General features: G+C 40.1%; 1 protein-coding gene across 1 annotated transcript in view; it reads left to right on the top strand.

The window, feature by feature from the left end:
- The window catches only part of LOC122810975 (snaclec B9-like), a 247,022-nt gene that overhangs the window by 131,921 nt on the left and 99,601 nt on the right, over window positions 1-15,500 (top strand). Inside the window, exon 2 of the mRNA XM_044082499.1 lies at window positions 5,344-5,403. Within this exon, the coding sequence (XP_043938434.1) occupies window positions 5,344-5,403 (60 nt within the window). The remainder of the gene's footprint in view (window positions 1-5,343; window positions 5,404-15,500) is intronic.

The following is a 15,500-nucleotide window of genomic DNA, read 5'->3' as shown; positions in this document are numbered from 1 at the left end:
TGCTTACACCAAAAGTAATAGTCTTAGAATAACAGTTACAGTGTAATGCAATACCAGACAGATGACAGTGACATGTCTTTTAATCTACCCACATACATCATGTCATGGTTAGTAGGCCATGGGTTATCTTGCTGAGATAGTCCTGTGATCTGTTCATCTGCTGCATGTGTCTGGAGAGGTTCATGCAAAACAGAGCATTATGCAGTATTACTGTTCTGCTGAAGTTTGACTACAGTGCTGTTATACAATCCTGAGATCTGAATGTGATGGCGTGTCTTATGATGTACACCATACGTATGTACTGGAAAATCAATAAAGAAAAAAGTGAGAAAGTAATGACACACATTGCAGTTCCTGACTTCACAACCCTTACAACAGAATGCACTAGAAAGTACTAACATAATGATGCTAGCCACTGTATAACTTGTCAAAGCAAATATAAGTGACAGGTACAACTATCAGTTCAACAACATAAATACAGCTATACTACACACTAATGTAGCTATGCACCATGTGCATCAGACACAAAGCTTTTGTATCCCTGAATCCAAAAGAGAAAAAACAGGGATAGGGAGCAGTTATCATCACTTGCACAGGGTGCTGGAGGGGCTGGAGGCCTAGGTTGACAAAAAAAGTTGGTGAGAGTGTGTGAGAGAGAAAGGGAAGCAGGTAGGCTGTTTGTGTGTATGTCTGTAGGGGTCCTCCATGTGAAAGTGGTGTGTGAGAATCTGCATGAACACAGCCAATATCAGTGCTAGCTCTTTATCTTGGTATGCTGGGCAGGTGTGAGCCTTGCATGGTAGAGGCTGCAGTTCATCACTGTTACTCCCAACCACAAAAACTAACTCTGCTAGGAGTTGCACTGACACCTCCATGCCCAAGGTGAGATGGTGTGCTGCTAACTGAGAATGACTATAGCTATGTTAGAAACCTGGGTGGAAACTCCCAGATATGCTCAGAATTAGTCCAAAATGATACAAAAATCACTGAACCCACAGACATTGCCAACATACTGGCAGACAGGTTCAGTGCAAATTTCTCCCCTCCCTCCCCCCCAAAAGGAGAAATATCTATCCCACCAGAGTCTAGCCTCCCAAACATCTCAGATGCCCAGGTGAGAGCTGCTCTCTCTAAAGCAAAAAACACAGCATCAATGGGACCGGACGGTGTCCCTGGCTGTGTGCTACATGAACTCAATGAGGAACTAAACCCACACATAAGGCTGCTGTTTAATCTTAGCCTTACTACAGGATACGTACCCAAAGAATGGCGTATGGCAACTGTGGTTCCACTCCACAAAGGCGGTGCTTTTACGGACCCTGGAAATTACCACCCCATAAGCTTGACGAGCCTTGTCTGCAAAGCTATGGAGAGGATCATAATGGAACTCATAAATAAAGACATTGGGGACCTACAGACACTGGATCCTACCCAATTTGGCTTTGTCAAGGGCAGATCCTGCCTCTTGAACTTGGTCGACTTTTTCAAAACAGTCACTAAGGCCATTGATGAGGGTAAGGCAGTTCACACAGCCTACCTTGACCTAGCAAAAGCGTTCGACACAATACCCCACTTGGGCATCATAGAAAAGCTCACCAGCTTAGATGTAAACCCATATGTCACAAGATGGGTTGCAAACTGGCTCAAGGACAGAACCCACAGGGTTAGAGTTGCTGGTGCCATGTCAGACTCTAAGCCGGTCATGAGCGGTGTCCCACAGGGCTCAGTCCTGGGCCCCCTCTTGTTCGGCATTTATTTTTCTGAAGTGCAGGCAAACATAGGGGGATTGTGGCTGACAAAATTTGCAGATAACTGCAAACTGGGCACCATAATTGACACTCCATCAGACACAGACATCCTCCAGAGAGGTCTCATAGAAATGGATAACTGGTGCCAGAGCCATAGCCTTAAGCTAAATGCCAAAAAATGTATAGTCATACCCTTTGGGAAAAACAAGGTAACCCCTAATTACCACATAGGTGGTAATCCATTAAACACGGAAGAAGTTATCAGGGACCTGGGGACCCAAGTTGACAGTAACCTCTCTTTTGACACTCACATTGCCAAAGTGGTTAGGAAGACCTTCTACATTGCCCACCTGATCATGAAGGGATTCACATCCAGATCAGGAGAGGTTATTGTACCCCTGTACTCTTTACTTATCAGACCAATGATTGAGTACAACGCCCCATTCGGAATGTACCTTACCCGACACCTGCAGCAGTTGGAAAGACCCCAAAAGTTCCTCACCAAAAGGATAAAGGGGCTCAAACATATGTCATACGCTGCCCGACTGAAGAAACTCCAGCTCTATTCAGTCGCATACCATCTGCTCAGAGGTGATCTGTGCCTGACATACAAGGCCATGTCCAACCCGGAATTAATGGACATGCTCCACCTCAAAAAATCCAAATCCACCAGAGCCACGAGAGCAAGAGACTTAAACCTCAACACGGATATAAATAGGACGTGCTGGAGGGACAGATTCATCACCCAGAGACTCTCTACACTATGGAACAGAATACCAGTCCATGTGAGGCAGAGCCCCTCACTGACTCTGTTCAAGAGAAATCTTGACGAGTGGATGGGAGATCGTAGGTTTACCCCGGGAATCATCTCTGTGTCACTGCTGGACAGAGGCACAGCAAACTAATGGGTATAGTATTCTCATCCTAAGGGGTGGTGAAAGCCACACAAAACACTCTGGCTAGGCTTATAAATGCCCTAGGGCAGATAGCCTAGTATGAACCTATGAACCTATGAACCTATGACTGATGTCTGCTAGAAATGCTCAATTCATGGGAATGCCCAGGAACATGACCCCATGGTCTGCCACATTTATGTGTGGAGAGCACCCTCCCAGATGAACTAGTAGAAGTACTGCCACTAAAGGAGCGTGATCAGGAATGGCCACCTCAGCTATCAGCAGGTGTTGTGGCTAACCTCTGCCCATGAGGATGCCTTTCCCCTCCCAGCAGATGTTCTGTCACAGACACTGCTTGTTCCATGACAGACACAACTCAGTCCATCACAGACACCGCTCGTTCCAATCTGTCATTCAGCTAGATTGTGTGTGTGTGTGTGTGTGTGTGTGTGTGTGTGTGTGTGTGTGTGTGTGTGTGTGTGTGTGTGTGGTGAGTGACCAAGCTGACCTGTGTAGTGGTAGCATTATGAGAAGGTCTTTTTTAAGTTAATATGCATGTTAGAGTGAGGGGCAGGGTTAGGTTTAACATTTGTTACTAAGGTACAGGGGACAAAGTTGTGCATTGTTAGCATTTTGTAGTCAATATTTTTAATGCTGATGTTTGGGTCTTTCAATGAAATTCAGTAGACCTATATATATCTATATCTATATCTATATGTATATTTATATATGTATATATATATATATATATATATATATATATATATATATATATACATGGTCTACTTTACTCGCCCGAGAAACCACATCACTGACATTCACTTCACTGAGATGAATACACAGACAAACCAGAAGGGCGATATCCGAAATACCAACATTCTGACCCAAGGTAAGTAACCACTTGGCCATCCTGTTGAACTTTGCCCCTTACCCTCTCAGTAGTGTAATCTCAGATTTGGTATATTTAGTTAGGGGTGCCCCCACATGGTGGGTTTATTTATTTATTTATTTTTTCGGGCTGGCCAAGTGGTTACTTACCTCAGGTCAGAATGTCAGTGTTCTGGATGTCGGCTTTCTTTTTTGTCAGTGTATTCGTCTCAATGAAGTGAATGTCGGTGATGTGGTTTTTCAGGTAAGTAAAGTAGATCCATATCTATCTATCTATCTATATATATATATATATATATATATATATATATATATATATATATATATATATATATATATCAACCTTGTCATTAGTGAGCAGAGCATTGACGCATGGACAGAAGAAAGTACAGAACTGCAGTGGAAAACATCTGACTGCTTTGAAAGCTGTCAGACACTTCACACTGCCACATAAATAACAAACTGTGGCAGAGCAAAGTGGCTTAACAATGTTTAAACCTGTTTTCTGATTACAGGTGTATTGATTCGAGCATGAAATCTGTTAAAGAGCCTTTCTAACTGACCTCTAATGATCTGCACTTGAAATGGCTGCATCCTGAGTTTTTTGATAAAATCATATTATGTTCTCATAGTTTAAATAGATGTTGATACTACTAGAATCATGAGTCTTTCTAAAGAAAAATAAGTGACAAACAGGTCAGTGCAAACTGATTTTTGTAGAGGCCACATCCATTACATTCTAGGTCTTAAACTTTATGTGACCATGAATACAGTAAATAATTGTTTGTGCTTTGTATACAACTTACAATAGCTCAGGAACCACTCAGACAATATACATCCAGTCAGCAGCATTTTGTTTGCCCATCTGCGAGTTTCCAAATGAGGCTATGCAGTTCCTGGTTTCTTGGCCATTTTGGCATTTAGAGAAATATGAACATTTTGCCAATATAAATAAGTACTATATGAACTTGGATGTTTTGAGTAAATGCAGTTGTGCTATCCGTCATATAAGTTTTAATATTAAATATTTCCACAGCTTGTATGTAGTACAGATTTGAAAGTATCAGTGTAAATATGACACAGGAATGCTTGATACTTGGACACAAGTCTAGGATGATTCGAAAGAAATATCAGGAAGTATCACTAGGGTTTAATGATTTAAAGCTGCGAGAGATTTTATATTCCTACATTTTTAAAGTGATAATATATGATCAGGACAGGTAAAAGTACCTTTATAGTAAAAAGAATTATGACATGGTCGTAAACTCCAGTTTGTTAAGTGATAATGAAATCCATTTCTTGGAATTAATTTTCTGAAACACATAACCAGCAGTTATGATCAGTAACTTGCTCATAATCCTCAGTATTATAGTTAATACTGTTATTAATCTCAAATTTTTACATAAAAGCAAGCCTAGATTTCAGTATCTCTCAGTTTCTGTAAGAATGCAGTGATTATTGTCCAAACTAGGATATTTCTGAATAAAAGTAAATAAGGTTAGTAGATACCTGGCACAGAATGATCAGAGTTCAGACTAGTATTAATCTTTAAAGTGTGACACTCAAAATTAGACTTGCTGAATGTTTATTTTATGAGATGATAGACAGAGTGCTGAAAGAATATTCATGAAATAGCATCTTAGCAGTGGATATATTTCTATTAAGAGGGTTTCTTTCTTAGATAAAATGTAATGTGCTAGTGACTACAGTAGAATGCCGAATCTTGAAAAGAAATATTCATTTGTCTTGTTTATTTTTATCTTTTGAGTTATTCTTCTTCCTAATAAGAACCTTTCTGTTTTTTTTTGTAGCAAGTTTCTCTTGGATGGTGATGACTCGATTCCTCATATTTGGCTCATTGCATACAACTGGTAAGTGGTTAGCTTTAAGTCAATGCATAGGCAACATATAGTGCAAGTCTTTTTGTTATTATTTTATTGCTGCTTTACAAATTGTGATGCCAGGACTTGATCCATGGTTTTAGAGGGGTGGCACCCTGACTATGACCCAGGTGACTTGGATTTGATTAGGAAACCTGACCACTGAAGAGCTGGTTTAAGGAATAGGGTACAGTGTTATTCTTGCCAGTTCACTTGTCCTGGGGCAGGCGTATTGGTTACAACCAAGAACTACCATAAATTGGTGGAGGCTAATGTACTAGTCTAGGTTGAGAGACGTGTTCCTAAGTAATATATCTATTGAAATGGGTGAGCTAAAGGGAAGAACATTCAGAAAATCCTTCTGCAGCTCTCGGGATAGTGCCATAGCACAGTGCCCTAATATACTGTAATTCCTATACACTTTTTCTGACTGCTTACATTAAAGATAACCCCACTTGCAGGGCCCTGTCTGAAAGGATAAGATGGACAGGTATCTGGAATTTTGAGTGGATGACTGCAGAAAGGCTTCTGTACATAGCTGATGGCAGCCACCTGCAGTGGGAACAAAAGAAAGTTGCCAAAAAAAAATATTACGCCAGTACTGCAGTTAAGGTGCTTATATTTTTATACTGCTTATCATAATAGCTCTTGACATCAGTTAATTGCTGGATAAAAGTATTGTTTTTGTTTTTATAATTTAATTACATTTGAGTAAACAAAAGTAATATCACTATAAACACGGGTCTACTTTATTTACTTGAAAGCTTAAAACAGCGAATGCATATGCATCGAACCGAGAAACCATCAAAACACAATAAAAATGGAACTATACAACAAACATGACATGTAACAGCTGTAGGCAGGGGGGCAAGCCCCCATGCACCCCCCACACCCCCCCGCTGCTTAATTATTCCAACTCCAAGATCGCACTACATTGAAGTAAATGGAAATCTCCATCTACGGAGATTTCCGTTTACAGTTTTTGGCGGTTCGCACCTTCGATGCATATGGTTCGATGCATATGCATTCGCTGTTTTAAGCTTTTGCGGGTACTTTTCCGTTATCGGGGCAACATTTGTTAAGAGCGCTTGGAATGTTACAACACACTTGCAATGATTTTGCAGCTGATGCTTAACTGGGTACTTTTCAGTGTGCAGCAGATTGACTCGTTTTAAGAAGAATTTGTGATTTCATCTGGAAAAATCAGATCATTGTCTCACCTCCTTACTTCCTGACAGCTTTGGGTTAGATAGGGAATCGCTTTCTAGAAGAGACAGAGCTCTCGTGGACTTTTAGTTTTTAGCATCTGAAAAGTGATTACTGCAATTGTCCTCCCACAGAAAGTTATAAGGATCCTGAAGGAGACGCTGAGCTAAAGGAAATAGCAATGTACCTTAAACGAATGACCTGAATAACTTTGACATCTTCAGATTGTTTGGTAGATACTAGTTCCTTTATTATTAGGCATTAACGTCTATGTTATCTGCTATACCTTGACTAGCAACAAGCAGTAGTAGTAGTCTTCTTTTGGCTTTTCCCGGTTAGGGGTCACCACAGCGGAACTCCGGTCTGCTAATGATTGGTACTGGGCAGAAAATTACCAAAATTTCCTTAAATAAGATTGTGCATCCTAACTTTGTTCTCTGCCATACTTGTCATAGTGAGTTTTAGGCAGATAACTGATTCAGATAAGAAACCATATGTATTTTACAATTATGCTGTCTTAATATCATGTAATGGTGAACTGCTGTGCTTCTGTAATACACACACATGAGCTGATATTTCTGTGAAAGCAAACAAACACTGCAGCACATACATCCGTGTCTCTTTTGATTTTCAAACATGCGGCATCAGGGCTGAGAGCTGTGCAATCTTTGCATTCGCGTGCTTCTGCATTACAAGTGTCACCCTGATAACGGAAAAGTACCCTTTTGCGTAAATAAAGTAGACCCGTAAACACAACTACATAAATGTTAACAACACTTTGTCAATATTGTCTATAAGTAACTAAGATGTAATAGTATGTTCACATAAATGGTACTCGGGTACATATGTGAAGGAACTTTGAAAAATTAATTCCGCAGGTTCCTAAAATGCACAAATGCATCATATAAATGTGTTGCAATGATACAACAAATTATGTTTAATAGACATTTGTACATGCATGGATATGTTAATATCAGCTATGTGAATCTCTATCATATTGACTTAGAGAACGACAAGTTAAAAGAACAGTTCAAGGCAAAGGTACAATTCCAGCATATCCTAATAACAAAAAGTGATAGGAGTTTACTTTGGAGTAAATGATTTGCAGTAAAGTCTTAGCACTCAGAAAAAACTCTACCACAGACATTCAAAGTTGTAGCCAAAAGGGACTGTTTCCACAACTGTGGAAAATGTAAATCAGAGAAATGTATACTGCAATTAGGAAAGTCCACAATATCATCAAATGTGCATACCTCTGACTCACTTATAATTACCGTGAGTGCAGATCAGCACTGTAGTGTGATAAGTATCTTGTGTTTCCCATGCATCACATTTGCACAGAAACTCCTGTTAACTCTCCTGTACACATGCACACATTAAAATGTATGTGCACACACACACACACACACACACACACACACACACACACACACACACACACACACACACACACACCAACCTTCCTCTTACCTGTCCTTGAGCTGACAGAATGTCCTTGATGTATCTTTTTATTTTTGTCACTGCCCTTATAAATCACAGATTCTTACAATCAGTCAATAATGCCAGACATAAGAGTTTTATTTTTCCTATTGTTTGTAACGTGCATTGTAATGCTAGACCAGTTGACCTATCACCTTTTAAGTGAGTCCAAGTAATAGTTCAAAACTTCTCTCCAGTGATGTCTAGTGCCTTTTTTGGTTTTGTACAGCAGAGCCCTTACACAAACACATGGATACACCCCCATCCCACTCAACTGTCCATGATTTCACAGAATGTTCCAGATACTGCCTCTTATACACACTTTGACCCTCAGAACTCATGGACTATTGCAGTCAATCAATAATGCCAGACATTAAATTTCATGTTTTTTACAGTATAAAAATCAGTCTATTGTAGAACACAGAAAGGACCAGCCAACACAGCAAATATAAAATAAAATATTGCACTTTAATAACAAATGGTTAGCTCTTTCACACCCTTAGATCCTTCTTCTGACAATTAAAAAACAGACAACCACATTTAAATACCCAAAACATTTAAATTAGTAGGCTAAAGCACACAATTTCAATATAGGTTTTAAAGATACATTGTCATTTAACCCAAAACCTTTGTCAGCTTGTAATTCTAGAATCCATTTCAATTCTAAACATTCAGTTTTATTTACATAGTTACCCCTCTAAGATTAAAATCAGTCAACTGCAATACCATAAATGTAAAAGAATGTGATTCACAAAAAACGTTAACATATTTCGCCAGTGCATTAGAAAGTTTCAGTTTATGAATATTGTACATATGCTCAAGTATACATTCTGTCAGGGAGTGGTTAGTTTTGTCAAAATAAAAACATGAACATTAAAAAGCAGAGTGTAATACGAAACTTTCCTCAGTTAGTGTAGCAGGTTAAGGCTGTCGCTTGATAAGCTGCTTTCTCCTCTTTGTTTTTTACTCATCCCTTATGAGGGTGTCTACTGAGCTACTTTCCAGAAGCAGGTAGAGTGCCTCTGATACCTTGTTCTTTGCTATTGCAACTCCTTCCTTAACCTCTTTGTTAGCCAACCAGTATTCTTTCTTAACCTGGTCCATCTTTTCTGTTTCTTAGTTTTTCCTGCACTCTTTTCTTCTGAGAACTTCCTGGATGCCTATTTTCCACCACCAACTTTCCCTGTGTACCTGATTTCCATACCTGGCACAGGTGCTTATCGGTTCTGTATTCCTCAGCTACTTATCGGTTCTGTAGTCCTCACACATGCTGTTGTGAGGTGCTACCATTCTTCTCAACTCCACCTATTTCCTCTTCTTCTGTCTCTCCGGTCAACTTTCAGGTGTTCAGGCTGGTCTCTGTTGACCTTCTCTAACCAATGCTTGCAGCTGATTGTGACAACCAGTGGTTCATGCCATGGACCGATTGTTTCACTGGGAATGACATTGTAATTGTTGATTCTACCCAGTGCCCTTTCTTTTCTAGGTGGGAGTCTACCTGAGATGCATGTTGGCCACTCTGCTATGTGATCTTGAGTCTGTCTCTCTTTTTGAGCCATGTGTTGGCTACTATCAAGCCACTTGCCAGAAAGAAGTCTAGAATGGCCTCTGCTTTTTATTCCTGTTGCCCCACTCATGTGGACCTAGGCAGTCCTCACATCTTGTTCTGTCTGTCCTGATAGGTACATTCAGGTCACCCATTATCAACACCAATTAATGTTGTATTGCTTTATCTAGTAGGTCCAGCAACTGGTGTCTAAATGCACTATTTTCCTTACTATCACAACCCTGCTGTGAGACATAGGCTGAGATTACAAATACTGCTGAATCATTACAGTGGAATATCATTGTTATGAGTATGTAACTAATTCTGATGGCATCTCTCGCTGCCTTTTGAAGTCTCTCCCTCACTACAATTCCAAAACCATTTCTAGCCATTCCTCCTCCAGAGTAGTAGACTCTGGATCCCACGCTAACTGGCTTTTCTGCACTGCCCTTCCATCTTGTCTCCTGGATACATAAGATGCCCAGCCTTCTTCTTACCATCATGCCATCCACTTTCAAGCTCCATGCTATCAACGAACCTACATTGAGTCTAGCATTTCTTAGTTCATGCTTAGCAGGTTGATTTGTTTTACATCCAGCTCTCAATCAACAGAGCTATACCAGGTAATAGAAGCTGGACAATTGAAAACCAGATGGCTAATAGCTTATTGACTCAGAACTGCTGAGCTTTATGGTGGGCACACACTGGCCAATAGGGGCACAAACACCCCTCTGACTATTAGCATGGGTCCCTGGCATAGAACAGAGTAGGTCACGTCCACAACATACTTATCACTGGCAAATACTTATGCCCATTTGACAACGTTAGTGTAGATGATCGAATCACATAGAGCCATATTTTACACCATTTAGTGGCTAGCTCTGCCATGGCATGCATTCTGTGATCTGTGTTCCCTTAAGGGACACAGTGGAACAAATGACTATGCTTCTACTAACCTCAATGGAAAAGAGCGTGTGAACATAGGCCATAAGGATGGAGAATAATGCAAAAGCATACTCATTATGTTACAGATAAGCATCCAGTAACAGCCATGGAGGAATAGGCAGAAGGCACTGAGCTCTGATGAACTGGAGTCCAAGAGGCTGGCATGAACTCCCTCTATCTGTATGCATGCTGGTTAAGTCCACTGACTATCTATCCAGGGATCATTCACATGCCTAACTGGAGCTTAACATGCTGTGTTATATGTTCTCAAAACCATGCATAATGGAATTGAAAGGAGTTGTACTGGGAGTAAAGTTCTGAGAGACTGCCTATTTTCAGATATTAAGAGTATTTGGCAACTGTTGCCTTCATCAGAACATGAAGTACCATACAATACAAATATTTATATACCTTTCAAACCATGATTTGCTATCACATGATTCAATTAAACAATTAAACATCCAAATAAAAAAATACTTATCTTAAAAGATTTACTTGTAACTGTTACTTAATAAAATACTATTTATACTTGTTACTATACTAATTTTTAGTTAAAGCCACATTATAATTAACTTGACTATTACGTCCCGGTGTGATGACAGCATGAAATAAAATCTGTCATCAAAGTTTCCTTTATTCCAACTCATTGGCTCTATCACCATTAAAATCTTGTGAAACATGATCATCGACACAGAAAACAAACTTACTAAACAAACAACATTCCATAGAATCTTTAGCTAAAATATTTTCTCTGTTCTTGGTGAAAATGGCATATTGGTGATCATAAATCTTTTTTTTTTAATTCTCTATTCATTTTCCCTATATAAAATGTCTCACATGTACAACAGTGAGCCATAATAAACCACACATTTGACATTACATATAAAAAGCCATGGTACTGGATCTGTTTTGTTGGTTCTTGGATTAGCAAAATAAGAACTTTCCATTATGTTCCTGCACTGGTTGCAACTGAAACAGTTGTAAGTCCTCCTATTGACTACAACCTGATATTTATTCCCCTCCTTTTCAAAATATGTTTAATGTTGTTTGCATTTTTCAGAAACAAGTCCACCACTATTCCAACTAATGTGTCCTTGAAATAAAGACAAGCAAAAAAATAAAAAAACAGACATATCCAAGGCTGAAGTAACTAGTATAAGAAACCTTTACTGTGCATAATCACAAGCACTTTCACTTATAGCTTCATCAGGTGTAAAAACAGCACAATAAAACCACACCCTTTACATACAAACATAAAATCACCTGATCAGCTTCTTGTTAATTACTAACATACATTTAAAGGTGTATATTAAAAACATAATAATTTACTAAATTAAATAAAACACATATAAAATACATACATAAAAGCATATATAATCTTAAAAACCTTAAAAATGCTTGAATGTAAGAGACATTGATTTTACATCACATTTGGGAATAGTTATGAATAATTTACAAGAGAGAGGTTATGAAGACAATCTTATTAATTCCAATGTTAGTGATGTTTCACAAAAAAGGAATACGCATGCACAACCATATTTTTCAGTAAAGGAAAGGAATTTAGAGATTGTTAAATGACGTAAGAATTCTAAGTTGAGGGTCCCTATGTGTTATACAGCTGATGTTCAAGATTATCTGAATATAGTTAAACATTGGAATATTCTGCCCACAGATTCTTAATTATTGCCCTATTTAGATAATACACATAGATTTATGTTTAGAAATAATAAGTCATGAGAAGGAGGTTATGTTATACAAGATCTGGTGATACTGTTAAGGGAATAATTGGTACTAGACCTTGTGGCAAATGTAACTATTGTCAATATTTAGATACTAGTTGGTTATACTTTCAAAAACAGATCACCTTCTCATAGTAAGATGTTTGAGAATACAACTAATGGAAACATACTCATTAAGTCCAGGATACATATAAGCAGCAGTTCTTATCTGCCAAAATACTTCTTCCATCTCTAACTGGACCTGCCAAGGACCACCTCTTAAATCAATTTCAATGTGTTTAAGAATGGTAAATTTAAAACTATGGTCTGTAAATTCTATGATGTGCCTAGCCAGAGCATTAGTGGTGCTACATAGCGCTTTCTAGTTTTAAAATAAGGTTGGCATTTTGCAATCTCTTTCAACCTCGCTTTTTTGTTTTTATACAGTTTGTCAGTTTTTTGAGTTTGGATTTGTTTGTTAATATGGCGAGTGAGTTTGGAGCATCACCTCAAGGCTCGCTTTTCACTCAAGTGGAGCAGAATGGTGAAAACAACAATAATAGGGCTGTGACCATTGAAGTGAACGCTGAAGGTAACTTAACAGCCCTCATTCATATTCTAATGGGCCGAGTTGATAGTCAAACCCAATGTATGGACTTCTTCTCAGGCATTGGAAACTCCGTTATTTTAAGGAGTCCGCCTTCTGGTGCAACTAGGTAACATAATCTATCTGAGCGGAATTATGCAACAGTAACTGCAGCTTGCCCAGCTCAATCTGGGAATAACAATGCTAGACATTTTCCGGTGTCTTTGGATATTCAACCCGGGCAAGGTACTAACTCACAGCACTTGGATAATTCTATAGAAGGGAGCAACCTTCAGAACTTAGGTACGGCTTCGGTTCCATCTATTGGTAGTTTTTTGAACCACAACAACATTTTTGGAAATGTGAGTACAGCGGGTGATCAACAAGACCCCGATATAACAGTGAGTAACATCACCAAGGAGGAACAACCTGAGCTTGCCCCAGTAGGCAGAAGGAGGTGTGCCCAGTATGCCCTGGCCTTGGCAAAGAGGCAACACATAGCACATACACTGGCTCAGTAAGAACCCTGGGAATGATACCTCTCTCTGACTCACACATATAGTAAAAGGGATGCCTAACATGACACAACCTGCTTTCAAACATGTACAGGGAGTGTAGTATGTGCATCCAACATAGGCAGCCCTGCAGCACCACCTAAGGCATGATTGCCATGTGTTAAGCAGAGTAACACCATCTAGTATATGCAAACATGATGACCCGGCCTAACATCTTACCCTCACCAACCATGATGCCATACTATGAAGACAAGAAGATCAATTACAATAATTGGCTGAAGTATTGTTGTTAGTCAAAGGGGATCAAATGCCTGCCAGCCTGGGACGACATGCTGAGCAAGACATGATGCTCCACCAGCTAGGGATGGCATGCACCCAGCACACCTGGCTGTGTGATTACTGGCAAAGGCTGTTGTCACCCCCACTCTGCCTTGAATAGTTAAGGCTGGAAACACAACCCCACCTCCATAGGTAGCACAAGGGATAACAACCTGGGTGTAATGCTACCCAATGCCAGAAGTCTAAACTGCAAGATGCATGCAAACCAAACCCTCCTCAGCATGGAGAATGGTGATATCTGTTCTGTAACAGAAACCTGGGTCAAGGCTCAGAAGAGCAGCCTAATGCTACCATATTACACTTTATACCATGCTTTACAGCCCCAAAACATGGAACAAACTACAATAGGAGGGTGGCTATCAATAATTGTGAAGGATAACCACACCCCCAAGTTGGTACCACAGCAAAAAGCAGCATGGACTATCCATGGGCAGGTAACAGTGGCTAAAACCACCTCCCAGTTTGCAGCCTGCTACAGACCACCCTCCCAAACCCAGGAACCCCACTCAGCCTTCCTGAAGACACTGCAGAGTATGAATGTCTCACCAAATACCAAACAAGGCACACACAAAATATGACATAGGTGGTAATCCATTATGTACGGAAGAAGTAATCAGGGACCTAGGGACACAAGTGGACAGTAACCCATCATGTGACACTCACATTGCCAAGGTGGCCAGGAAGACCTTCTATATTGCTCACCTTAACATGAAAGGATGCACATCTAGATCAAGAGAGGTCATTGTGCCCCCATACTCTTCTCTTATCACGCCCATATTTGAGAACGGTGCCCCATTTTAGATGTACCTTACCTGACACCTGCAGCAGTTAGAAAGACCCCAAACATACCTCAACAAGAGGATAAAGGGTCCAAACATTTGTCATCTGCTGCCCGGCTGAAGAAACCCCAGCTCAATTCACTTGCATACTGCCCAGTCAGAAGCAATGTATGCCTGATGTACAAGGCCATGTCCAATCCAGAATGAATGGACATGCTCCACTGCAGAAACTCCAAATCCAGCAGAGACACCACAGTGAGATATCTGAACCTCAACACATAAATAAATAGGATGTGCTGGAGGGACAGATTCATAACCCAGAGGCTCCTTACACTCTGGAACAGAATCCTAGTCCATGTTAGGCAGAGCTCCACACTCATACTCTACAAGAGAAATCCTGTCGAGTGCATGGGAGATAGTAGATTCACACTGGGGGCCATCTCTGTGTCACATCTAGTAAAGTAAACCCTCAATTGGCATAATATGCCCATTGCAAGGGGCAGTGAAAGCCACACACAGTCTGGCTAGGCTTAAACATGGCCAAGGCAGATAGCCTAGTATGAACCTCTGAACCTATGACGATACAAATTGTGCAGGGCACAAAGGATAATCACACAGCTGTCATAACTGATGGTAAGAACCATGGTGGGAATCCACAGATATGCTCTGCATTACTCAAATATCACAAACAATACACCAAACCCACACACATTGCCAACATCCAATCTAACAGGTTCAGTGCAAACTCCCCACCAGCACCAAACTGCCAAATATCTATTCCAGCAGAGTGCTGGCCCCCTGACATTGCATATGCTGAGGTAACAGCCAGCATCTACAAAGCAAACCACACAGCATCAATGGTACCAGATGGTGTCCTGGGTTGTGTCCAACAAAAACTGTAAGAAGAATGGAACACAAAATAGCACTACTGCTCACTCTCAGTCTTACCACAGGATATGTACCCAAAGTGCAGTG

Source organism: Protopterus annectens, chromosome 9.part0, assembly GCF_019279795.1.
Source record: "Protopterus annectens isolate FY-2018-M chromosome 9.part0, PAN1.0, whole genome shotgun sequence".
Taxonomy (NCBI): Eukaryota; Metazoa; Chordata; order Ceratodontiformes; family Protopteridae; genus Protopterus; species Protopterus annectens.
Note: the sequence above shows the minus strand (reverse complement) of the source record. Positions and strands in the feature narration are given on the sequence as shown.